At 35.5% G+C, this 26134-nt stretch overlaps 4 protein-coding genes and 1 pseudogene across 5 annotated transcripts; 1 reads left to right on the top strand and 4 right to left on the bottom strand.

Annotated features, from left to right (window-relative positions):
• Positions 1-3467: 3467 nt before the first annotated feature.
• LOC113763895 lies at positions 3468-7080 on the bottom strand (annotated as a pseudogene).
• A 559-nt stretch (positions 7081-7639) lies between these two features.
• LOC113760274 (putative nuclease HARBI1) lies at positions 7640-8351 on the bottom strand. The gene is made up of 2 exons (XM_027302829.1): positions 8243-8351; positions 7640-8088 (listed from the first exon to the last, which is right to left on the bottom strand). Exons 1-2 carry the CDS (start codon positions 8349-8351, stop codon positions 7640-7642), a joined length of 558 nt encoding a protein of 185 aa, XP_027158630.1.
• A 5177-nt stretch (positions 8352-13528) lies between these two features.
• Positions 13529-17549, bottom strand: LOC113761422 (chloroplast stem-loop binding protein of 41 kDa b, chloroplastic). The gene is made up of 10 exons (XM_027304400.1): positions 17322-17549; positions 16410-16544; positions 16200-16286; positions 16001-16091; positions 15834-15888; positions 15362-15422; positions 14746-14967; positions 14517-14633; positions 14329-14418; positions 13529-13901 (listed from the first exon to the last, which is right to left on the bottom strand). Exons 1-10 carry the CDS (start codon positions 17421-17423, stop codon positions 13725-13727), a joined length of 1137 nt encoding a protein of 378 aa, XP_027160201.1. The 5' UTR covers positions 17424-17549; the 3' UTR covers positions 13529-13724.
• A 182-nt stretch (positions 17550-17731) lies between these two features.
• Positions 17732-19729, top strand: LOC113761423 (psbP domain-containing protein 1, chloroplastic-like). The gene is made up of 3 exons (XM_027304401.1): positions 17732-18058; positions 18607-19038; positions 19207-19729. The coding sequence occupies exons 1-3, from the start codon at positions 17900-17902 to the stop codon at positions 19426-19428; spliced, it is 813 nt and encodes a 270-aa protein (XP_027160202.1). The 5' UTR covers positions 17732-17899; the 3' UTR covers positions 19429-19729.
• Positions 19730-19818: 89 nt separating this feature from the next.
• Positions 19819-25779, bottom strand: LOC113761421 (AP-3 complex subunit mu-like). 2 transcript variants are annotated; one of them, XM_027304398.1, is made up of 8 exons: positions 25659-25779; positions 25270-25369; positions 24687-24797; positions 24368-24457; positions 23363-23610; positions 21049-21258; positions 20474-20681; positions 19819-20338 (listed from the first exon to the last, which is right to left on the bottom strand). In XM_027304398.1, exons 1-8 carry the CDS (start codon positions 25691-25693, stop codon positions 20093-20095), a joined length of 1248 nt encoding a protein of 415 aa, XP_027160199.1. In that variant the 5' UTR covers positions 25694-25779; the 3' UTR covers positions 19819-20092. The 2 variants fall into 2 exon arrangements, with proteins under 2 accessions (XP_027160199.1, XP_027160200.1); XM_027304399.1 differs by lacking the exon at positions 24687-24797.
• Between the last annotated feature and the right edge of the window lie 355 nt (positions 25780-26134).

The following is a 26134-nucleotide window of genomic DNA, read 5'->3' as shown; positions in this document are numbered from 1 at the left end:
GAGAATTGAAAATAGAAATGCAAACTTGATAAGAAACAAAAAATGAGATAAAAGTGAGTGGTTGTGGCATTAAATAATTTGGGTTAAAGAAAAATAATTCTTTTTTAACTTTTTCCAATTTAATGGGCAAAAACAAAATTAAAAGATAGAAGAAAACATCAATAAATTAGAACTAATGAGGTTTGATTAAAAATGGAGTGACAAAAGAAAAGATGAGGGAGAAAAGAAAGAGTTGAAGATTAAAAAGAAAGAGTCATGAGAGGATGAGATTTTGTAAGAAAAATGGAAAAATGAAATATAGATGTTTGTTTTATATAAATAAGTTATCAAAAAAAGCAAATAAGATGTGATGGTGCAATGGTTACTACATTGGTCTTCTATTACAAAGGTTTTGAGTTCGAATCTTGATAGAAGCATTTTGCAAAAAGTTTTTTTTTAAAAAAAAAAAAAAAAAAAAAAAAAAAAAAAAAAAAAAAAAAAAAAAAAAAAAAAAAAAAAAAAAAAAAAAAAAAAAAAAAAAAAAAAAAAAAAAAAAAAAAAAAAAAAAAAAAAAAGGAAAACTCAAAAACCGGTTCAACACGGTTCACCGGTTTTCCCGGTTTTTACCGGGTTTGACCGGTTCTCTGGCAAAGTCAACCAGAGCATAGAACCGGACCGGTGCCATGGCCGGTTCGCGGTTCAACCGGTCGAACCGGCCGGTCCGGTCCGGTTTTCAAAACATTGCCTCGAACTATTACTTATTTCAAACATATAGAAGGCGGGCACTAAAAATAATCGTGCGGATCGAGGGATTTGACGAAAAATTTGAAATTCCCTCGAATCCCTTCACTGATTTAAATTATTTAGAAGGTATTTAAATTTATAAATCACAAATTATTATAGTGTTTAAAATGTGATTTTATAATTGGTAATTTATAAATTTAAATGCTTAATAATTAAAGGGATTTGGGTGTATTTTGAAAGCTAAACTTGAGCTTTCTTAACGTTAGACAGACAAGGCTCTTGACGGTGGTGGGCTGTGTTTAGCTCTGTACTATTTAGTGACTCACTTTGCTGCTCTCATATAGTTGTCGGCTAACTATGAACTATGTCAGGCCCAGCCCCAGACATGGCCCCTTTAGGCACATTTTGCCTAATTATAGGGGGGCAAGAATTAATTTTGTTTTTCCTTAGACTACTTTGGTATCTACACGTATTTCTAAAATAATGCTACTTAAAAAATCACATTAGTATTCAATTGCCATCAACCCAATTAAAGCGGTTCAATCTTCCATCTCAAAGTCTTTAATCATCAAAGAAATCAATTACTCAATAAATTTCAACGAACAATTAATTTCATGTCACACAAATGATAGCTATCAGACGAAATTCAACAGTCATAATGATTTGAAACTTCCATCTAATTTTGGGTAGAGTTGACATGCAAAACAATGCATCAATTCTTGTCACAAATTGTCTTTCCCTTGCATCAAACTTTCTTGAATTCTGATTGCAACATCTCCGATTATGGGTAATGGCAGGGTCCATAAGCTGCATCAAAGCATCCATTAAACGTTCTAGTCAATAAAATAGCAAATATGTGAATTTTTTTCGACAGCATTCTTGTATTATAATTTAAAGAAAAAAAAAACCATCTCGTTTCTTTTTCACAGCTTCTTTTTTTTTTATGCCTTAAAATCTTAAGAGATGAAGAGGGCAGAAGATAGATACATGGATCAGTAACTACAGGAGTGCCAATTTCTGGACTGCAAACGCCATGAATTCTATAATAGAGATCAAGGGCATAGGATGCATGATTTCTTAATGTGTTAGGCTCGTAACATATACCACCAGCACTTATCCCACTACAGTCGAATTGGCCGCATGAATAATCCAAGAAATCCTGTAGCTTATCATCCGGAGCACTAACACTTGCAAGTTGCAATACACCACAATTCGTGATATCACTGAGTAATTAAACAGCATGAAGAATTTTCAGAACAATAATTTAGTGACAAAATAAGAGAATTGGATGAATGGCATAGCATCTATATGGACATTCGATGGGAAAATCCAAAACAAAGAAGAAGAAGAAGAATGTTTTTAATTAAAGAGGATTGAAGGAAGAAAAACTTACAGTGTTAGAGCACATAGCATGGGAGAGAATCAAACCGAGGATGTAGAGTAGTTGATCGATTCTTGCCATTGTTTGTTTGTCTATTGCAATTGTAGATTGTGTTGTCCTCCTTTCGTCCACTTTGATGGTCTTATTTTTCGTTTTCATTCCTAATTTAATGTACTTCATTAACAATGATATAATCAATCTTGTTCATTAATTGTTTTGATTCATTGCCTTAAATGATGTTAACTTTCCATCAATATTATTGTTGTAAGCAATGTAAAGATATACTAATGGTTAGCTATACTACCAATATTAATGTAATGATATTTTAGAAAAATAGTAGACTAAATTTACTTTTCCAATAAAATTAACTAATCTTTTTTAAAATTGTGCAGAAAAAACAAAACTATCAAAGTGAGATGAAAGGAGTAATTTTTTTTTTCCAGGATTGATATTCTAAATAGTGAAAAAGGGAAAAAGGAAAAGTTTGAAAATCCAAATATTAAACCTTACAGTTGCATTCATGACAAATGTAGCTTGACAAAGCCATGGAGATTTAATATTGGTTGACAATGTGAAAAGATCCAAAAATCAAAACCATTATGCAAGATTGTTGGTATATTTGTATTTTTCCGTTCTTTATTAGAGATATTTTAGGTTCTAAGATTTCAATTAATCTTTATAATATAACCCTTCAGTTTTGAATCTTCATTATAATTTTTGGATGTACTTGCAGATCATTTTGAATTTTCCATCAGTAATCGTAGTTATAATACTTGTAAGTGCACCCTTTATGTCCTTTTTTGTACTGACAATGGGGTGATACACTTCTTTCATGACACAAGTTTGAGTTTTTAATAGTTCTTTATTACCCTGACATGACAACGAGGAGATTCAAGTTCTTTCTTGACTAACACTCAAGTGGAGCAACAGTTCACTGCTAATTAGCCATAATTCTTCAATTATCTAGTTTTGTTAATCCGCAAATCTGCAGCCTGCTACTGTACTAAACGCTGTGTTGCTTTGAGTTTTCAGATGGATCATCTACAGTAAAGGCTGTGTTGCTCTCTCATCTGAAACTAGATAGAGTGCGAGCTAGGATGCCATCCACCCAACGCAAAATACCTTGACCAATTAACGCATCTTTCTTTTCTTAGGCCTTAGCTACACATGAATATCCTCAAAGAATTAACCGTCCGATTGATTCAAGTCCTCATCAAAGTCTTCCTCAGAAATAGAGAAAAAAAAAATAAATGTACAAAATAAAACAAGGAACTTTTCTGGCTTCCAGAGGATGTACAAAGCTCGGCATATATATATATATATATATATATATATATATATATATATTCTAGCTAGGGAAAGGCTAAGCAGCGGAAGGGTTGGCGATGTACTGGACAATGCCTGCCTCTTAAGAGTGCTGCCATGAAATGGTTGGCCTCAGCTTTGTTATCCACAGAATCAATACTAATGTTATTTTCAGAATCCAGCGTTTCATCAATGTAAATTTCCCACCGCTTTTTGATCAGCATCTTCTTGTCTTCACAAGTGTTCTATCTCTTCCTTGGTGGATCTCCATGGCTTTAATTAAGCCTGCTGCGCAGTAATGAAGAACTTTGACATCATTAAGGTTGATTCTTTCGGGGCGTCGCCACCACATCAGCATGAAGAAATTGCACATGCGGTGGAGGAAAGGGCTGGCGAGCCTCTCTAAAGAAGACATTCAAGAAATCCTGCGAATTCATGGGATAAAAAGCTTTAGCCATGACACATCAATTCCCTCCCTAAAAGTTTAAACACAGTGCAAGTTAACCACCCAAATATGCATCTAAGCAACACTTGCTCCCAATTCATGATTTGTATGACAATTTCCATACTTAGTGAACGTTAAAGCATATATGATGAAATTGAAGTTTGGAGTAAACTGACGCCAAATTCTTCCCTAGCAAATTGTTTGTCATTCTGATCAGGTGGATACACAGGCTAAATCTCACGGATTAAGCAATTACCTCTTTGCCAATCCCACAGAACCTTTCACGTAGTCACCATCACCAGCCAAGAATGTCACATATTAGGCAAAGCTTCAAGAACCATGGATTTGTTCCACCCTCTACATACGCTTCTTCTGGCGCTGCCCTTAGTTGTGGTGGCAACTTTGACGCTAACAATATCGTGACTCATTTGCAAACGAAGATGTCATGCAATTGCTAGAACACTATCGATGGAAGAGAAATAAACACTGTGTGGCTTTTGGAGATGAAATGATAGATTTATTAAATGGTGATTTACTTCATGAATTGAAGATATACATTAGCTTCAAGTTTAAGCATTGGGATTTTCATCCTGCAAGTAGAGTTATTGTATGACATGATATCATGTTGGTATCTTGCTTGTAAAATCTTAGGCAGCTTAGTCATCTTATTGATTTACATGGTTTATGGATGAGCCATTGCACATTTAAAATGGGGTGACTTTTAGAGATGAAATGGTTAACTATATGATTCAAGCTAATGCCCCGTGAAGAGGAAAGAAAGAGAAAAGGGTGAAAGAATAAAATACAATGGATTGAGAAAATGGTGGAAGATATTGTTCAAAGATTGTTTCAAATGTGCTCCTTTTGTCTAATTAAAAACGATAAAAATTATATAAACTCTAAAATTAGCACTTATGCTTTAAGTATAACACTATGAAGAAATTTTGTTTCTTTAGTATCAAATACACTGACCGTAGAATTAACTTGAATCTTTGCTCGCAATTGTATAGCTTTTAAAATCAATATAATCGAATATCGTTTAAAAAAAAAAGAAAAAGACTAGGGTGCAACGTCACCGACTAGACACGGTTAGCAGCTTAAGTTCATCCCAAACCCAGTACCGATAGATGGAGTGGACTGGACTGGAGTATATGTTCCACGTTGCAGATGAATACCGGGAAAAATGTCAGTTCTGACGAAGCGGTGGGATTGTTTGATAGCAGATGTCGTCTGTTTGTTCGTGGATTTGTTAAATGGGATGACTCATAAGAGCGCTTAGACAAGAAAAATCTATACATATGGTGAAAGTTTTGACAGGTATCTTATCCTGGTTTTGCTCTCAACTGTCATGGGGTACTCCTTGCCGCCCCCACCGTCGTCGGTTGACAACAAAGCTAATGTTTTTCAAGTCTTTGACTCTAGGGAATCTTTGGTAGTTTTCGGTGCACAGTAGCTCCTCGGAGAGCTTTGGAGTGATTCTTTTTTTTTGGAGGGCTACAAAAGAAGGTATACTGAATGAATTCCTTGGCATATAGACTAATAAGTCTTCACCAAAAATTCATCGACTTGAACATTGTAAAACTAAAAACTTGAATTTTGATCAACTATATATACGAAAAGGTTAATGAGCTATTATGTATCCATCATCCCTGTTTGGATTGTTATTTTTAAGATTTTTTGTAAGAAAACATATTGTATCGATTTAACGTATATGAGGTAAAAATATGATTAAAAAATATATTCAGGAGATACATAAAAAATTTTTGGCAGAAAATCACAATCCAAACAAGGCTGCATTGGAAATTAAAGCTTTAATGGTGATGCTTCTCTACACATGTTACTTTTTTGTTAGTTAAATTTTCTGAGTCAGACTATATTGAATTGTTTGGTTTTATTTTGGAATTATCTTTACCACAGAAAGGAAAAGATTATTTAGATGTTGATATATACCGCTATACCAGTCACTAAAACCAGACAGAGACAACCTCTCCCAGCGATAATTAAAGAGAAGAACTTTAGCAAACTTTAACGCTGTCAAGGTCGATGCCCTCCGGCGTTCCATGGGTGCAGTCAGAAGTCAGCAATTGCTTTTTGGTTGTACTTGTGGGGTCGCTTAGGTGTAGTTTGTGAAAATTCTTGCTAAAAGACAATTGACCTGTTGGTAAGATTTAAAGACCAGAGTGAATGAGTATTATTTAGCACTTAATAGAGGTTCCCTACTCCCTTGCCCTGAGTCCCACATCGGTTAGTTAGAGTGTGCGTGAGTTCCACTTAAGTTCCATGAGTGCAGTCAGAAGTCAACAATTGTCTTTTGAATGTATTTATGGGGTTCGCTTGGATGTAGTTTGTGAAAATTCTTGCTAAAAGGTCGATGCCCTCCGGGTGCTGCCACAACATAGCCACCAAGAAGTTGTAATGAGGGGCAATAATCTTGTATACATCCTTAGAAAACATGTTCAAAAGGTCCTACAACCGAAATAGTAATTAAAAAGAAAAAAATCCATAATTGATCGCCTCAGATTGTAGTTTGTAAATGTATTTTGTAGCAATCTACTTGATAAAATGCTGTGTATACTACTTCCTATGTGTGGATATGATTGAATCCCTATGCTTAACAAGAATTTCTGGATTCTTCATTGCTCCTTAAGTTAATTGTAGTGGACACTTTCTTTAAATCAAAAAGTTAACATATATCATGTAACAAGTTAAACCAAAAAAGAATTTTTTTTTTTTTTTGTTTACTGTCCCATACCCAAGGAGGAATCTACCTGCTCAGCAAAAGCAGTGGGAGGGGTGACTTCAAGAGTTTTGAGAAGATCAGCACAGGTGGAGAAACTGGGCTCAAAAACAAGCACCCCAGCATTGAAGTAGTAATTGGGTTCAGGCCCCAGCTGTTTAGGCCACTCAACTTTGTCCGCGCATGGCTCGAGATACATCTCACAGAAGCAGTCCTTCACAGCATATACATAGCCGTCTGGCAAGTCAAATCGGTCATCTATATTGTTAAACACATGAACGTCCGCATTCAAATACACTACTATCTTGCTATGCTCCACAAACTGCAATAAGAAAAATGAAATGACAAGATTCCCAAACCAACAACGCCTTTCCAGTAGTCTCCGTCGCCAGCCAAGAACGTTACATAGGCTTGGTTGGGCAAACTCCCTGCCTTGGCTAGCCTCTTGGCTGCCTTTGTTGCTGTTTTACTAACCATGTCTGCTGCCATTTTCTCTAGTTTGTCGAAAGCGTCTGCAATTAATTTGCAGTTCATTCAAGAAGAAATGATAACGGTTTTCAAATTGTCCCGCGTTCTGAAGTTGCATCGGATGTTTATATATACAGGCTCCGTTTGGATGCCTTGTTTTTGGAGGTGTTTTTCAAATAATTTACTGTAGCAATTTTTGAAATACAGATTATGTCGTTTGGATAAGTTGTTTTTCAAAAACAGCTAGTTTTTGAAAAACAATTACGTTTGGATTGAAATGTATTTGAAAAACAAGCATTTTTCAGTATGCTACTAGAATCATTGTCTATTAAGCTATTTCCTCGGGTTTCATAAAAGCAGTGTAGAAAGCGAATAATATGGGACTAGTACTGGCCTTCTGGGGTGGAGGAGATTTGAGAAGTTTGTTATCGAGTACATGTTTTTCAAATTTGATACCATACACGATAAGTTGCTATTTTAAGTTACAACCAAAAGACATATAATCCAAAACAACTACTTATCAGTTAATTGTCCGTGGTAACTGACAATCACACACCGAATAGATATTTTTATACAATTGCTAGTTTTGTGCAGTGAAATACATGTGAGCTGCTATTGCCCGTCGATCTTCATTCCAGTTATCTATACCCTGTTGTGACATATCTATTGGTTGGGGAACCTGCACTTGATTTAGATCTCCCTGTGCATCTGCAAAGTCTCCGAGGGCAGCTTCTTCGTTGAAGTATAGATCATTGGGTGAATTATCTCGAATGAAGTTGTGGAGAGTACAGCATGCAAGCACTATATTGTTTTGAGTTGCTATTAGGTAGTTTTGCATTGGACCTCTGAGTATTGGAAAACACCTCTTTAGAACTCCAAAACTGAGTTCAATAATATTTCTAAGCGAAGCATGTCGCCTGTTGAACAAAACTTTAGCTGCTCGCTCATGATGCGTGCCCCGAGCAGCCCTAAACGGTGCCATAAAGCCAGGCATGTTTGTGTAAGCAGCATCCACCGCATAGTATTTCCCTGGCGGCCATATTATGTGGTTCCGTTAGTCATGATAGATCTTAAATGAGATAAATAAAATCGGAAACTCTAACTAGATCTATTAAACATGTGCTAATCAGTATAACTTAGACCAAAATAATTTTATCAATTATGCCCTTGGCGAGTGACATACCTAATGGGGGCATTGGAAACCCCGAATCTGGATCCAGCAAAGTGTTTTGGAGAATTCTAGCATCGTGGGCACTGCTCTCCCAATCAACTCGAACATAAACAAAACGCATATCATGATCACAAGCTGCTAGCACATTTTGAGATAAAACACCGTACCTATTTATGTACTTCTCTCTTCTCTCTGTTGTACATCAAGCGGAGACGTGGGTGCCATCTAAGGCTCCAACACAATCCTACATTCGAGGAGGTGACACAAATAAGCTACTAAAACTATTATGGCTCGAACTTAGTTCTAGACAACAGATGATTTTATTAAATTACCTTGAACCACGGCCAAAATTGTCCATTGTGCATGATTTTGGGATGTGTGTCGTCGAAGTTTCTTGGTCTAACGAGATCACGGCCAAGTCGCACCAATCCTCGCAGAACACGACGTATATGCCGATCAATTGTTTCCGTGGAATGCTGGAACTGCTCTACTAGAACCCGATGCCGCTCATCATGGCTTAGGCACATTAACGTCAAAGCAACGGACTCATGAACGCCAACCCTCTGAGATGGATATGCGTGCCAATAACCACGATCAACCAATAAATCGCACAAATGCAGGAACAGGGGAACATCCATGCGCATGTTTTCGATAATTCGATCTTGATGATCGTTTATCAACTCAAGCACATAATCCCTGCCGAAAAGTGCACTATCTCGGACTCTTCTTCTCCTCGGGACAGGATTAATGAAGGGCTCAAAGAAAACAAAGCCAAGTAGCAGAACCGCCATAAGGACATTGTCCACGTCAATATCGTCAGCTTCTTCGTCCAAAAATCCCCCCTGAATGTGCGTTTGGTGATCCATGAGAATGTCCCCACCTTCAGTTATAAAATCCGAGCGATACCCTGAACATTTATAAGTCATCCAAAAAATAGAAAATTGTGGTCACAACTGCCAATCTTGACAAAAGGAACAACCAGTTTATACATATCAAAACTGCATAAATCTATTTTTCTGAAGTTTCTTGGAAAACTATACAATAAATGGCGATTTCTTCAAGGAGTCAACACAAAGTACCAATATATTATACTCACTCCGTCCCACTTTGATAGTCTTGGTTGTTTTTTCACACAATTTAAGAAAAAGTAGTTAACTTTGTTGGAACAATCAATTTAGATAACTATTTTTCTAAAATACCCTCACATTAATTAGAGTATAACTTTATGGGAACTTGAATTGATGGTAAAAAAAGAATCAACTCTCATTAAATGGGGTAGGTTTATAGTAACAGCAACTTACATTGAATAAGGGTATTTTAGAAAAATTAAAATATAACTACATTCTTCAATTGAAAACTGGACTACAATTTGGGACAGACAAAAAAGGAAAACAGGACTATCAAAGTGGGACGGAGGGAGTACATCATAAAGTTTAATGTTTCTCTGGTTTGAAAATTATATATTACCAACCAATAGTATTCCCAACTCTCTCGTTAATTCTATTTTCTTTTCTTTATTTTTAAATATTAAGTATATTTTCAATTCTTGATTTTAAACACTTTTGCAACTCTTTAAAATTTCATACTTTATGCAAATTTTTTATAGAGAGACGGTTGATGGAAAAAAAATTGTATATGAAGAATCTTCTTACATTTTAGCCACCACTGCAGTGGATGCACATCTCTAAATTTTCATTCTCGAAAGGTTAGTATTTTATCTGTTTCTCACATATTTTTTAAGAATTTTGATGAAAATCAGAACTTATAATTCATTTCTTTCAAAAATTAACTTTTTATGCATTGACAGTATAGTGAAAATTTCTCCAGAAAAATCGGCTTTTAGGTTATTCTTAATTTACTTTTTAATGTCGTTTACAAACCTAACCATTTTTTTTCTCCATTGTGTGGTTTTTTTTTTATCATGTAAATTATAATTACAAGATTGTTGAATTACTATTAAAAAATGAAAAGGTATAACAGCATGAAAAGTGATAATCGTACTCGTATGTACACCACTTGTTAGAGACAGAGAGTGCCATCAAAAGATATTTGGCAGTCTACTACTTTTATGCAAAGTGTGTGTGGAGCCTTCCCGGGCAATTTACAATGTACGTAGCTATAGCCACCGTGGCAATTATTTGTAGAACCACGTAGACAAAGTTTTCATACGTGCAGCTTCCTTGGGGGGTAATGGGACTCCGGTGATGACTGGTTTGACAATGTTTGGTTTTTTAAGCTTTTTCTTTATATATATATATATATAATATCGTAATTTCATTAAAATTTGTATTAATGGCAGAAGTTACATTATCAAACATACACAGATATTAAAGAATAAATCTAAAAAATGGATACTGCGATCTGAAGAACAAATAAAAATTATACTCTAAACGTCCAAAAAATACTTTAAAAAATGAGATAAAATAAGAAAAATATTATCTACACTTTCATTTTTGTTAATCACACTTTCATTATTATTTTAATTATATAGTATTTATTTATTAGATAATATGATAAAACAAATGGTGGGAGCACAATTAACAAAAAATGGAGTACAAATAAAAATTGTCTAAAATAATTGTAATCTCACGAACATTTATGCATACTTTCAATCATCAAATCTGCTGATTAACTATATCAGGTTCACATATTATAGTTAGATCCGTTGAATAGACCCAAGAAATTTGAGATTTAATAATCAAAATTTGGAAAACTCAAATCTTAGAAAAGAAAAATAAAAATACAGCCTAAAACTCTTATTAGAAATCCTTAGGAGAAGAAAAAAAAAACTCTCACTAGAAAAGTCTGTGAGAAAAGAAAACTTTCACTATGCAATTTTAGGAGACAAAAAACCCTCATTAAGACTTTATTCACATAAATGAAAGAAACTAGAGAAAGGGTTCCTCCTAATTCTCCCATAAAGAGCGTTAGAGTAAGTTTTGATTAGAGAGTTTTTTTAAAGAGAACGAAGAGGGAATTAGTTATTTTAATTTAAAATTTTAAGCTTATTTTAAAAGGAAGAAAAATCAATTGATTGACGGATATTTGAACACTGTTCGAAATAGAGGATGCTTTTCGAACCAGAGCCCTTAAGATGTAGCCATCGCATGATTGTTGTTTCATTTAAATAGTAGTATTTGTTTGCAAGGAAAGGTGTGAAAAAGTGAATTAAAGTTAGTTATTTTTTTTTCCTTTATGCATGTTTGGTTGGCAGGAATGTTGAAAAACTTTCTTGCATTTTACGTCCTGCAAAATGTGCAAGATTTTGAAGAAAAATAGTTAGTTACTCACAAAAGTTTCAAACAACTGCTACTAGCTGTCATTAACTTCGTATATTCTCTCAATATTTTTCTTAGTAATCGAACTTGCATGGAAAACTTATTTTTATTTTCATTTACCTCACTTTCACTTTCTGATATAACTTTCATCTATTTAAATAGAGCCTTACTGTTTTCATTTTGTTGAAACATTCATATAACAGTATCATTATTAGGTATGCATGTAAATTACATGTAGAAAATGTGAATTTTAAGATTTGAATAGAACTAATGTAACTTATATTTGGATCTCTTAATATAAACAAATTTTTATATAGAAAATGCAGGATAGATTAATTCAAGGTGCATTGCGTTCAAATTTTAGGATGAATGGCAATTTTAAAATTTAATGAGTATTTCATCATTTTCCTCGATGACACAAAACAAGAAAGCTTAGACTATCAGATGATATGCAAATTAATGGCCAAATGACTTAATAACAAACACAAATAATTTTACATCCCAAGAGTAATAGCATCGAATTCGGGGTAACTTCCGTGCCAGGCTTAAGTCTGTCGTCATATACATTCATTTTTGTGGAAATCTCTTCCTTTTGTCTTCCTCCTTAATTCTAATGCCTTTCTCTATGTGAAATTAATGTGAAACAAGCAAAAATGTGGAGCATTTTGGTCTGAATGCATTCATTCATCCTAGAATCTTCAAGGCAGGTATCTTCAAAAAAAAAAAGAAAAAGAAAAAGAGTAGAATCTTCAAGACACGGCTCAAATTTTGTACCACGTTCTATAGAGTGTATTACCAGTTAGTTATGGCATTTGGGATAAAATTTATACTTGGCTTTCCAAAAATCATTTGCATGGAAGGAATAGAGATTATAATTGGTGACGATGCAAATCATTTTATTAGATTTAATCATACGCATACCCTGCGGGAAGGATGTACGGGTGATATTTTCCATAGCTAGGTTGAGGGTTCGAATTTCAGTTGGGGGTGGGAAGAGTGTGGGAAAGCATGGAAGGGTTAAAAAAAAAACACCAAAAATAAATGCATCGGGTGATACAAAAAATGCAAAGCAGTGTACTATTAAAAATATTCTTTGTAACCCAGATTAGGCATGAGAGTTTTGTTTAATTATTATTAGCAAAAATTAAGAACAACCTGAAAACGTATTTCTATTTTCTAACAATTTGTTTAATTTAGGAAAATTTGCTCATTTGCTCCCTCACATTTTCAAAAAAAATTTTTTAGTCCTTCGCATTCAAAAAATATTACCACAATAGTCTCTCAGATATAAAAATTTGTCTATTTGGTCCTAAAGCTTGTTTTTGCTCACTTCTCCAACCAAAAATCGCACCCTTGCCTCATGTGCACACTTCTGTAAGCATGGCTTGCGCTTGAAATTATGAGCAAGTGAGGGAGGCGTGCAATTTTTGATCAAAGAAGTGACCGAAAATGAGCTTTGGAATCAAAAAGGTAGTCTTTCTCATAGTTGAGGGATTATTTTGGCAGACTTTCAATGTGAGGGACTACAAAAGCTTTTCTTGGAAATGTAAGGAACCAAATTGGCAAATTTTCCTTTTATTTATTTAGGAAAAGGGTGCAGACCCTCTACTTTGGGCTTCTTTCTGATGAATGGGTCTGATTTGGACCACTCAATTGGCCCATCTTGTTTGCATCTGTGGTCCATTTGTACTTGTGTCTTGCAGGCCTAGTCTCCATTTGTGCATGGTCCAAAGAAAAACACGAATGATGTTGCATATGACTACCCCAGGCCACGCGTGAGTAGTAAAATTAATTTGTAAAATTTAAAAAGTAAATAAAATGTCACATTCCTGAAAAATGTTTTCAGAATTTCAAAAAATTTAAAAAAAAAGAAAATAAAAATCATGCAAAAATACATGTATGCAACTAATGCAGCATAAAAGTTTAAAATTAGATAGTCTTGCAGAAAGTGCATGTCTAAACGTTAGTGTCATAAATACTATAAGCTATTGAAATCAACTTTCATTTTCCTAATCCAAAATAATGCTAAATAAGTAAATGTTTCCGTCACCTATAGGATTGGATAGTGTAGATATTGTCGATTAACTAAAAAAAAAAATGTTTCCATATTTTTGTCAAGAACATAAAAAACCTTTAACTTTCTATTACTCAATAAAATTCAGCTAAGAGAGGAAAAGGAAAAGGTAAAACAAATGAAGAGGGAAACATATTGTAACTTAGGCGAGGACAAGGCTCTTGCCAAGGATAATGTCATCTGTTGAGAAATCAGCCTCTTTTCTATACGTTCCCCTACCAAAGTCCAGGTTGTAAGAGTCTGCAAGACCTTCCACCAGGTCAAATTCTGGTTTCCAACCCAGCACACTTTTCGCTTTTTCGATGGAAGCAAAGAAATGCTGCATTTTCACATCAGAAATACAAGATCAATCAAGGAAAACGATCATCACTGGATCAGTGTGTGATTCTTTTGCAGTTCAGAAAATGTTATCCTGGAATTTTGCTTGATTTCTCAGGAGGTTATCAACAGTCACATTCAGCTAGCAACAATTTAGACTAGCACAGAATATCTAACTCAGCAAAATTTCAAGTAAAACCGAATCAGATTATTCCATTCCACAGAATCAATCTTCACCTCCAAGGATTTTTGTGATATTTCCTCTGAAAATCTCCTAACTCCGAAACATCGATAGAGACATGTTTTTCTTAACAATAGAGATCCTGATTTTTAGATGTCTACTTGGTACAGGGACAGGTTTCCATAAATATTGATGCACCACTGCAGAGTGACCAATCAAAAGAACGTGGTTCATTCACTGATATTACCTGATCACGGAAGGGAAATGGTTTCTTTTTGCCAAAATCAAACTCCTTGGGGTTGAAATGAATAATCTCAGGCTCGGGGAATCCAGCAGCCTGGTAGAAATTTTTGGTAATCAGCTTCCTTTAGCTGTTTTTCTGACAAAGTAAGCTCTAGAGCATTTTACCTTACAGGAATATAATGCAGAACATACCTTTGCGCATGCTTTAGCTAATCCATCAAAGGTAACGTACTTTTCGCCAGATATGTTGAATACTTCCTTGCTTGCTTTTTCATTACCAAGAACCTTAACGAAAGCAGTAGCAAGATCCTGAAAAGATCCAAGTGAACAACCAAACCTTCTTGTTACAGAGAAAGACAAAAATACAATACATTTGCAAAACCTGTTTATTTCAATAGGTTGCATTTCAAATTTTGCTAACCTTTACATGACCAAGTTGGGTTACTTGCATTCCTGAGTTGGGAATTGGGATTGGACGACCTGCTTTCAGCCTGTGGAAGAACCACTCTTCAACAGGATTGTAGTTTAATGGCCCATAGATGTAGACTGGCCTCAGAGAAGTCCAATTAACACCTCGTGCTTCCAGAAAGCTCTCAGTCTCAAGTTTTCCCTTGTGCCTACTTTTTGGATCAACTGCATCAATCTGAAAAGAATGACACATTATGAATTGATACAAACAGAATGCTTCTAACAGAAGGGGGATTCAACCTAGAAACAAATAACTCTAGGTATTGCAGTGATAGTTTGTATTATGAGCAGGAGAATTGTTGCTGAAGCCTCAAAACACAAAAAATTGGGTGGAAGAAGAGCTGCAAAAGGTTTGGATTCACTGATCAGGAACCGAAGACCTAGTTGTTGCTAGGTGGAAAATGCAAGAATAAAATAGCCTTTTTGTCATTGCAAAAACAGTCCTGATAAAATTAAGTAAAAACAGAAATGACATTGGACTCACATAATCTTTGAAAGAAACAACTACAATTTTAAAGCTGACCACGCAAATGAATTCCACAACGGAAAAATATTTTTCGTGTACTGACCTCAAAATGTGGCAGATAATCAGATTTGAGGTAAACGCCAGCTGATGAGCAGTAGATGTACCTGCAATTTTGGTGAAATTAGAAAACAAGGGTACAGGCAAACTTTCCTCTTCTAATGGATTAAAACAAAAGAAAACCAGTCATTTGTTGACTTGACTGTGAAAGTCTAAATGATAGTAAAAGACACAATCAAATGAATTTTCAGTAGAAGCTATTAATCCAAGTTGAACAAACTCCCATTAGATTTTTCTGTCAAGTCATTTGCATGACTTAGTTGGCTTATCATAGGTTTTCCTTCAATTTTGGTAAATGAGAGAGGCTGAGGTCTTAGGTGAGCCTGTATAACTTCAACAATTTTGTTCTCTCTAATTTGATTCAGGAAAGATCTCTCTTTTTACATCCCAAATTCCTCAGGATTTAAACACTACGCAGTTAGTTGTATAGCATCAGAAAAGTTTGGTTGGGAGCTTACTGTTCCAGGTTAGGTAATGCGTCTAATATAGGTTCTGCTTCAGCTGCTTCACGACCTGAGAACAAAGAGAAATGATAATAAATAGGTGTCCAGTTTTCCTATTGTCCATAGGATAAGATGCATAATGGCGTTAATACGCTGAAGATCCGAGACAGTACTGAACATACCATTTATATCATATACAACATCAAAACCTTCAGCTGCAAGACTGCTCTTCACAAATTCAAAATCTTTTCGGTCTCCCTTTAAGTGCAATATCTGTACAAGATGGATACTTTATCATTCATAAATCCAACAAAATCATAAATTTGTGGCATGAAATCCAACTGATGTACTCCATCTAAACCAAGTTGGATAATTTACTACCTTGGAGGAAAAATCAGCAAAATCTGTGTCTGATTCTCCAGGCAATTGCTGAGCGATAGGTGCCTTTCCTCTGGTGAACAGAGTTACCTACACAAATGATTTGTTGCCAAGTTCACAAATGTTATAATAATATCATCAGATTTCAGACTTCAGAGTTGTCGATGATTTAATATGATAAATGGCAAATGAATCTGAAGAATATTTGCATACCTGATGCCCTTCTTTCACTAGAAATCTGGACAAAAAGATACCAATAAATCGGGTTCCTCCCATGATAAGAATTTTTTTGGCAGCTGATGCTGAGACGTGTAGTGCTCCTCTTGGATGCAATACCTTCCTTTTGTACTAAAATCAAGGGAAAAATTACATCAATACGTCTGCACCACAAAGTTTAAACAAGCTATACATGTAAATTTTTGTGCCCACACCAAACTCGGTGTAACCAGAAGGCAAGCCCTGATTGAAGTTTGCTGGGTGGTCTGGAAATGTCATAGGTTTTTAAATGCACCTTGTCTCTTTTGTGGATAGAAATGCAGAATAAGTAGGCTAACAAGTTTTTCCCATGGCACGTAATCTGGCAGCTGTAGACCATTTTCCTGATGATGAAATGAAACAGATCATCTGAAAATACAACAATCTCGAGTGTCTTACGGGTGTAAAGAATTTTGAGCACTTTCAGTTTCAGCTTTCTGAGCAGTACAAGTCCCCAGATTACAAACTTCATAACTTGGTCATTTAATTCTTTTCTTTCTTATTTTCATTGAAAGGCCTAAACCCAAGTCAACATGAAGTAATACGACCAAACTGAGGCAACCAGTTTCAGTAGCTAGGTGACTGCAATTCAACCTATGTTCCTGACTGTCTTTACTGTAAAATTTAATTGCATGGTTATCAGAGACAGTTAAATAGCTCGTAGCGATCCAACTACACTAAAACGCAAGTTTGACGACCTCTTGATAGATTACCAGAAGCAGGCCTCTAATAAAGTTGAACGGTTCATTAATCAAAAGATGATCAGTCAAATTCCAGATTGGCAGTTCAAAAACATATTAACAACATAGTTCACTACTGTCTATAGCATAAGACTAACATACGTAGGTAAGATGCAAATTGCAATAGTACCTGAACTGAGGTGGTCAATCTGATGCCATTGAAGTCTGAAAGAGATGATGGGAGAACAGAGAAAGAAGGCTGCTTAGCCTGCACCGCCACCATGCTAGCCATGAAGGACAATTGCTTCAGATATGCCAACCCCAAACAAGGCCCCAAACCTCTTAGCACTTAGCAGTAGTGGGATGGACTTAGTTATATTTAGTGGCAAAATTTGAAGGGTCGGGATGATCTTATATGATATGCTGCCCAATCTTCTCATATTCTGCTTTTGCTGTTTTTGAGCTTCTCTCATTCTTACAATTGGGATAAGACAATGACCCCACACCTCCTCCTCACTCACAAACTCTACTTCGGTTATATCCACAATTTCCATGACAACCCAATACCCTTCTCGAACGGTGGTAAACTATAACCAGACCTCCCACAAAAATAAAAGGTATAAACAAGTAAAAGATAGAAAGAATCCAAAATAACATACTCCCTATCCTTTTCCTACACATCTTTGCAAAACCAGAATGGCTCCTTAGCCAAATCCCAAGAACCCAACAACTACCCCAAACCCTCCACCCTCCACCCGTAAAAGCAAAATGGCCAGTGTCCTCGGACAGATGCGTCCCGGATTCACAACGACGGTGGACAAGATGAAGCTGCTGAGCAGTCCCGCAAGTGGGCTTGTGATACCGCTCGGGCCTTTCTCGAGGATTAAACGTAGCCATGCCTTTGCTGTTTCTTGCAGACTATCGTCTGTAAGTCCTCTGAACCAAATTATCTGGTGCCAATTGTTCAATTCTTTTTTGGTTTTTGGGTCTTTTTTTTTCTTGTTCTAACATTTTGGAAATGAATTGTGCTTTTCTTTGCTTCTCCACATTGGTCTAGTTTGATTTCAGATTACTACCCTATCAAGAAATTGATTAAATCTCTCAATGAGGTTAAATACGTATAGTTTATTCTGAGCCGGTGTTACCCGTGTATCAGTTGGTTAATGAAAGATTTGCTCTTAAATGTAGATCAATCGTGTTCAAATATTTTGATAAAGTGATATTCGTGCTGGCAAACAGCATTCTTGATCTCAATTACCAAGAAAAGTGATCACTCATAGGAATTACCATTCATTATGATTTGAACTGAAACTATACCAATTTGCAAAAATTTTAGGAGTTTGTGTTTTTGGTTAAGTTTCATTTTCCTTGTTAAGTATTATCTAAAGCAACGCTTATGAATGTTTCCGCCCTGCACAATGATGACAATATGTATTTCTGTGGTTTCTTACAAGACATTTCTAATATATAACCAGAATAAAGATTTTGCAGTTCCAAGAAGAGGTGCAATCGCCTTTATCTTCTCAAGTTTCATCCTCTCACACCCTGATTTGCGTGATGCTGCATTTGCTCAATCTGTTGGATTCAGGGAATACGTAGATACCTTTGATGGCTATTCGTTAAAGTACCCTCAGAACTGGATTCAAGTCCGCGGTGCTGGTGCAGATATATTCTTCAGGGATCCTCTCGTTCTTGATGAGAATTTGTCAGTGGAGATCTCCTCTCCTTCATCTTCCAGATACAAGAGTGTAGAAGATTTAGGCCCACCTGAAGAAGCCGGAAAGAAAGTTCTCCGGCAATACTTGACCGAGTTTATGTCTACTAGACTTGGAGTCAGACGTGAGTCGAGGATTCTTACTACTACTTCAAGAACAGCTGATGATGGAAAGTTGTACTATCAAGTCGAGGTCAGGTCTTCAAACAAGCTTCTGTTTCGATAGCATATCTTATCAAAGCTTAGATGTTCTAATGATCGTTTCATGATACAAATGTAATATAGTTTTATGCGAGATTCTTCACTGCATTACAGGGATTTTGTATCTTTTGCGCTGATTTTTTGTGTTTTGTGCTATCAGGTGAACATCAAATCATATGCGAACAACAATGAGTTGGCAGTTATGCCACAGGACAGAGTAGCCCGTCTGGAATGGGATAGGCGGTACCTCTCAGTTCTTGGAGTTGAAAACAACCGTTTATATGAACTAAGATTACAAACACCTGAAAAGGTGTTTGCAGAAGAAGAAAATGACATTCGTGAAGTCATGGATTCCTTTAGAGTAAACAAAGTGGTGGCTTAGATCTGCCTGCCTTCAAGAGTTTTGTACTGTTTGTTAGATGATTCGGGCATCAGAATACTGTTCTATGATTCATTTCACCTTTTTGGCTTCTAATTCCGACAGGATGTTGTTAGCTTCTCCTATCAGGATGTTAGTTTGGTGTTTGTTTGTCGTTTGCTGATCAGTAACTCCAGCTGAGTACTAGCAAAATTTTCCAGCAATATTCTTTCTCATCTGAAAGTTATTGGTTTGGAAGTAAATTGTAGTAATTCTGCAATGATTTTAATTTTCTATTGAAATCAATTTCATTGTATTATGTTATCTGATGCTCTTTCAGAAGAATTACATAGTATCATTTTCTCTCTCATGCTACAGATTTAACAAGAATGGCAAATATAGTAATGCAAGATGGAAAAGAACGAACTGGAATATGTAATTTTAGGGTTGGTACCAGCTACAAGTGTGCTACAAGATGGCATTCTTCTCCTTTTTGTCATCATACGGCATTCTCAATATACAGTGTCAATGGAAAAAATGACAAAAGTAAGAAATCATCCCCCAGAAACCCCAAAAACCTCAAAAAAGAAGACAAAAATCCCACGGTGCATCATTGTTTGGAAATGAATTGGAGTTCAATCTGGTAGGTTTTAGATAGCTTGAAGCAGCCAGGACACGGAGACTCGGATTATGACCTTACCTGATATTCTCCTGCCCTAGTGAGACCTCGAAAACCTTTGTAAGGGCGTGAGGGTAGATTCTTAAAGTCCAACTTATCTATTTGTAGGCCAGAGAGGGCAGTGCCCATAACCCTGAAGCCCACTTGAAAGGTTGGGAACACAGGTAGCCGCTCCAAACCAGCCGCAAGCACCAATGTCCCAGACAGTGAAGGAGCTTTATCTTTTGGCAGTCGCCCAATTGACCAAGAGCAAGTCTGCATCAGAGAAGTCAAGAATGAATTACCAATAGGTCCAATATGAATCAGAACAGAACCTAAGAAACAATCATAAAAATGGGAGAAAAGCAATTAACTAAAGGGGTGACATACATGATCAAAGAACATTAGTACCTTATTAGCAAGGATGTTCACTGTTCCATGATTTGGTGTAAGATTAGCTGACAAAACGCAAGGAGGCAGTTGAAATTCCACTGTTATGGAATCAATAGGCTTTCGTGGATCATTTTTTATCCCAACTAAAACACTGATACGACATATTCCAGAGTCTGAGCTCAACTGGGGCTTCACATATATTGGAATATTCTTCAACTTCTTAACCCTACAAAGGTTAAATGAAAAGTTTAACCAAGCATACAAAACTCACATTGCATCACTATGTTGCAGTCGAAAATTTTTAGCCTCTCTAAGCATCCAACGTTTATTGGTGTACTCTGTTTTCCTACTTTTTGGCCGTTACATACTTTTGACTCAGGGAGTAAATGACCACAGCAGCATAAACCAAAAAATGCAAAATAATTGCAAATGAGCATTACGTTTAGAATGCATATTCACACGGATGCATACTGTTTGTACTTTTATCTCAAGGGCAGTTTAACAGTGAATGCTGAACAACATAAACTGCAAGTTTCCCATCTCCAGCTAATCATGAAGGCATCACATGGTAAAACTATTCTCCTTTCAACTACCTGTAACTCATGAGCTTAAATTGCCCATCTGGTGGGACGAATGACAAAATTTGCTGAGATTCCCATGGACGAAGTCGGACACAGGGATGAAACCTCACATCATTCAAGATGGAGGCATTTGCAAATGAGAGGGTAAGATCAGGCAGACCAGAAAGATGAGAATTAACTTGAACTTCACCATAAATCTCACATTTCACCAGAGTTCCATCCCTGGGCAGCACAAATCAAGAGAAAATCAGAAAGTGATACAACTATTGCAGCACGCTTCAAAGAAAAGATAATTAGTGTTGAACTATGACTGTTCAACTCTTTTGAAACAATGCCGCATTCCCCATCATGATCAAATCACATGGAAAAATCAACACTACAGGAAGTATCATATCTAAGAGATGTCAATGAGAAAGGCAAAGCAATTTAGTTGACTGCAAGAGAAGGAAAAGTGGCATAGAAAAAAAAAAAAAACAAAGGAAAACCAACAGGGGTAAAAAGTATGTAATGTCACTATCAGCTATATCAAGGCAAGCAAACCTTATGGTTCCAAATTCAAGAGATTCAATATTTTGGCATATAAATATTCTCTCAAACTCTCAGGAAAGTAACTTGGATGGTGCAGACTAGAAGTGGCAAAATGGATATATGGTTGATAAATGGTTTTAGTTAAATGGATAGTGGATCAAATTGATCCAATCCAATTAAAACCATTTAATAAATGGATCTAAATGGATGTCATTTAAATGGATAGTGTAAACCATGATCCATCCATTTACTCTCCCAAATCCTAAATTTAAGATCCAAATATTTTTTTCCAAAAAATACAAATCCCCAAAGTTCTATCCTTAAATCACTTAAAACCTTTTGGTAATAACAAATGGTTGTACTACTACTCTATTTCAGTTCTTCATAAAATTAGTTTAGTTCCAAGAAAATTTAACTGTTGTGGTCAATTTAACCTTTCGTCATTACTTTAAGTATCATTTTGTAAAGTAATGAACAATTAAGAACTGGGTACATTTTTATAACTTTTGAATGAATTGAATACGGCTTTACAGTGAAAAGAAGTTTACGTTTTCAATTTTTTGCACTCCTGTTCAAGAGTGATGTCTTGAATAAAAGTGGAGTTCTAATAAGAAATCTTATGTTATTTGACAAGTAAAATGTTTTCATCACATGTGCATGTAGTACCTAAAAATGTATGAAACTCCTTATTATACCATTGATATACATGCTACCTTATATTACTTAGTAAATTAGATGTCTTTTTTTTTTGGATAGTTGGGTTGGGTGATAAGGGGAGAGGGATTGCAAGTATGAGGATTTGGAAAAAAAAAAAAGGTGTCATTTACATATCTTAACCAATGTTGCGGGGACACTCATTAGAAAAATTATTTTTATAAATAAAAGAATTAAGAAAATAAAAATTATTTTGACACTGCATGATGCATTCTCGCTTTTTCTTTACTTAAGAATATAAATGTTTGCAATCATTACTACATGAGAGTTTAATTAAAAAAAAAAGAGTAGAGACTAAAATATAATTTTGAAAAGGATGAAAGAAGTTTAGGAACTAGAAGCAAATGAAATGTAATTAATGTTATTGGCAACTTGGCATGTGAGGAAGTTATGAAGGAAAGAATAAGCGGTCCCACAAAATTAATTTGACATACGAGGAAGTTATGAAGAAAAGAATAGATGGTCCCACAAGATTTTATCTCACATTTTTATAAATGTGTTTTCTATTTTTTAAGTTAAATGGATGTATATGGATAAGATGGATAATCCATTTAAATCCACCAATATAATTGGATTTAAATGGTTATCCATTTAAAACCATTGAATTTATATGGATCATCCAAATCCATTTAAGGTTGGTTTATATGGATGGATTGGTGGATATGAATCCATTTTGCCACTTCTAGTGCAGACTCACACCATTTACACGGAGTCTAAAAAAGTTGCCAACTCTGTATATGGTTATTTCCATTGGCTTCAAAAGAACATAAGGTTTAAAAATATAAAACATTGACAAAAGTCAAAAAGCCAATACCATAAAAGTTAATTGTGGGATAACATTTGTACAAGTTATAGTCGTTTCAATGAGTCTACTTTGCCTAAAATGAATAGCTTAGTTTGTCATGGTTCATGCTTTCAAAGCTTTCTTAGCTTAATTCATAACTTATTCTCATTTACATATCTTGTATATTGAGTGTTAGAAAAGGGACCACAAGGCTGGGTGACATATTAAAATAATATATTTTCCATAATCAGGTATGAGAGAGAGAGAGAGAGAACAATGGGGGTAAAAGGTTGGTCATACCTGCTTATAATTGCATCCATTTCTTCAACAAGATCAACATAAACCTCATTGCTGGTATTCTTTGGGTCCATTTTCCGCCACGGAACACAAGAGGCTGTCGCAACAGGAAGCGTATTGCTTACATTTGAGCTGGTACCAGTCACAACACTCAGCACTTTGCTAACAATATTTGGAAGTGCTATCATTTCTCGCAAAATATTAGGTTCTGTTGTAAGAGGAAAGCCATTATCAATCATCTCATCTAGAAGCTGCAAGTTGCAACCACTGATCATTAGTTTGGCCAATTTAATTTCTACCAAAGCAAAACTATTAAAGGGACTGACCCAATTTAAACAAGAAATAAAACATAAAAAACTATTTGAGGAAATAAAATTTGAAAAAGACTCCAACACAAAGTCAAAAAGAGGTATGCTCCTTATGGTTCATGCAGTGTAAGTGCTCGATTTTCGGTAAGTAATTCCAGAGAAGCATCCAGAAATCTGTAAGCTCAAGGCTTTCCTAACTAGAAAAGTCTGAAAAGAGACCCGTGCTTGATATCTATAAGAACGTCTCTTAAATTTCATCAAGTCCAGCCCACCCTCAGATAACGGAGATAGCAAAAGAAAGAAAGACTAAGGTGAGAATGCAACTGTTTTCCTAATATCTGCTTCGCTGCAAATGCCACAAGGAGAAACCAAATTTCTGCAGAATGAGTTAATGTCCACGAGACCAGATTATACATTTTTCAGATAAATTTGCAAACAAAATTAAATAACACCACACTTTTTTAAGCCTAATACTATATGTGCAAGTGAGCATGCCACAGGTTTTGATTACCTATCATATGCTCCATAATACTACAGAAGCAAGAAGTGCAGTTACAACTTACAATTAACCACAAACAGCAAATTACTCCATTATACTGCAATTTAACTTCCATTCTTGATAGCATGCACAACCAGAGAAGAAAACTTAACATCAATACCAGCATTCTGTTACAAAAATAAGGAGAAGAGGACTAAATACCTCATAAACGATAACAAAATTGTCCTTTATCAAGTCTTCATTCAGACCTCCAAGATAATCTGAAAGTACATCAGCGACTCTGCAAAGGAACTAAACATTAAATAGTCAAAGGGGTAATCTGATCCCGTTTTACAATGCATACATGACAAAACTCCAGAAAATGATCCATGCAGTAGTTTTTCTATTTGAAACATCCCTGCCAGCTCAAGTTGCAAGTATGGCAACATTTCCAGGATATATCTTCTAGCAATGAATGAATTAATCAAAACAATAGATGTAAATTTTAAAAAGCATGAGGGTGCAGTCCCTCAAAGCTCACCTCAGTTGCCATCAAAGGTGGCATTTCAACTTGGGTGCATGCCAAGAATGTGATACCTTCCCGAAAAACTTGGAAAATGTAATGCGTTGGCGAAGCAATTACAGGCATAAACTACAACATTCATCAAGAAAAGAGATCAAAGTGAGGCCTTAATTGAATCAACAAGCCCCAGGTGGGGAAAGAAGTAGGAATGATGGCGAAGATGGTGAGAATTAAACCTTTCTTCTAAGGCTAGGAACAAACATCCATAATCCATTCTCACCAATTGCACACACTAAACAGAACAATACCATTAAACTTTCAACCCATATATCAAACTGGAAAAATTCAAACTGCTGAATTGGCACATGCCAAATGGTACCCATTCATGGAACTATATAGTACTATGTAGTACTTGGACAAAGTTAAATGGGTAATGTAAGGAATAAGAATGGGTAGGTTTTGGCACATGCCGAACTTGGAACTTCCGGACTCCTTAAACTGATCATTGGACAAACATAACCCTTATCTTAAACATTTAGTGCCACTAACAATCATTTAAAAATTAAAAGATTGAGCAGCAGAAGGATGGATGGATGGATACCTTAAAAGAGTCACCTTGAGCAATTGATTGCTCCCAAAACCAAGCACATATGGACCGATCAACCCGGTGCCCAGTGAGCTGTTTCTCAAGCAATACCTCACTGGATGTAGTTACATATTTCACAGTCATTCAATGTGAAAAAGAAATTAAAAAAAAAAAAACTACTCCTTCATTTAATCAAGTGCTCGATGAATTCTCGCACCTATACGGATTTAATCTTTACATACTTAAAGAAAGCTCACTTATTTCTTAAATTTTACACAAAAGGATAAGAACCCAGATAAGAAACCATATGAGTAATCGAGCAGGGAATTGTCAATTTAAAAAACATTACAGAAATTAAAACTTGAGAATTCAATTGGGTTATAAATAAAAGATATGAAACGTACCCAGAATCCGAAAGAAGAAATATGCACTGCAACATCTCCTTTTTCTTTGGCTTTTGCTTTGTCCTTAGTGATGAGGCTTTCGGATGTAATGCTACAATTCAGCTACAAATCACAACTGCCATCCAGCGGGTCTCAACTGTCAGCCCCTTCTTGATCTTGTTTCCATTTTAACAGTGGTTAATTTAGCTTTGGTGATTAATTATTTTAGTCCCTGAATTTAATATTAATGTAATTTTGTCCCAAATTTTTCAGAAATTGTACTACAACCCGAATCTTTTTGTAAATCAAACCACTCATTTTTATAACTTGCCTGTAGTTCCCTTTCAAACCGGGATTGGAGTGAATTTTCAATTTTTTTCACGGAGAACCATGGATGACCAGCATTAAAATCAATGCATAAACATATTTCTTCATTGTGTGTTGTAACTTATGATCAATCAAGTAACTATTTAGAGTGTTATTATTTCCACTCCAGC

Source organism: Coffea eugenioides, chromosome 2 (assembly GCF_003713205.1).
Source record: "Coffea eugenioides isolate CCC68of chromosome 2, Ceug_1.0, whole genome shotgun sequence".
Taxonomy (NCBI): Eukaryota; Viridiplantae; Streptophyta; class Magnoliopsida; order Gentianales; family Rubiaceae; genus Coffea; species Coffea eugenioides.
Note: the sequence above shows the minus strand (reverse complement) of the source record. Positions and strands in the feature narration are given on the sequence as shown.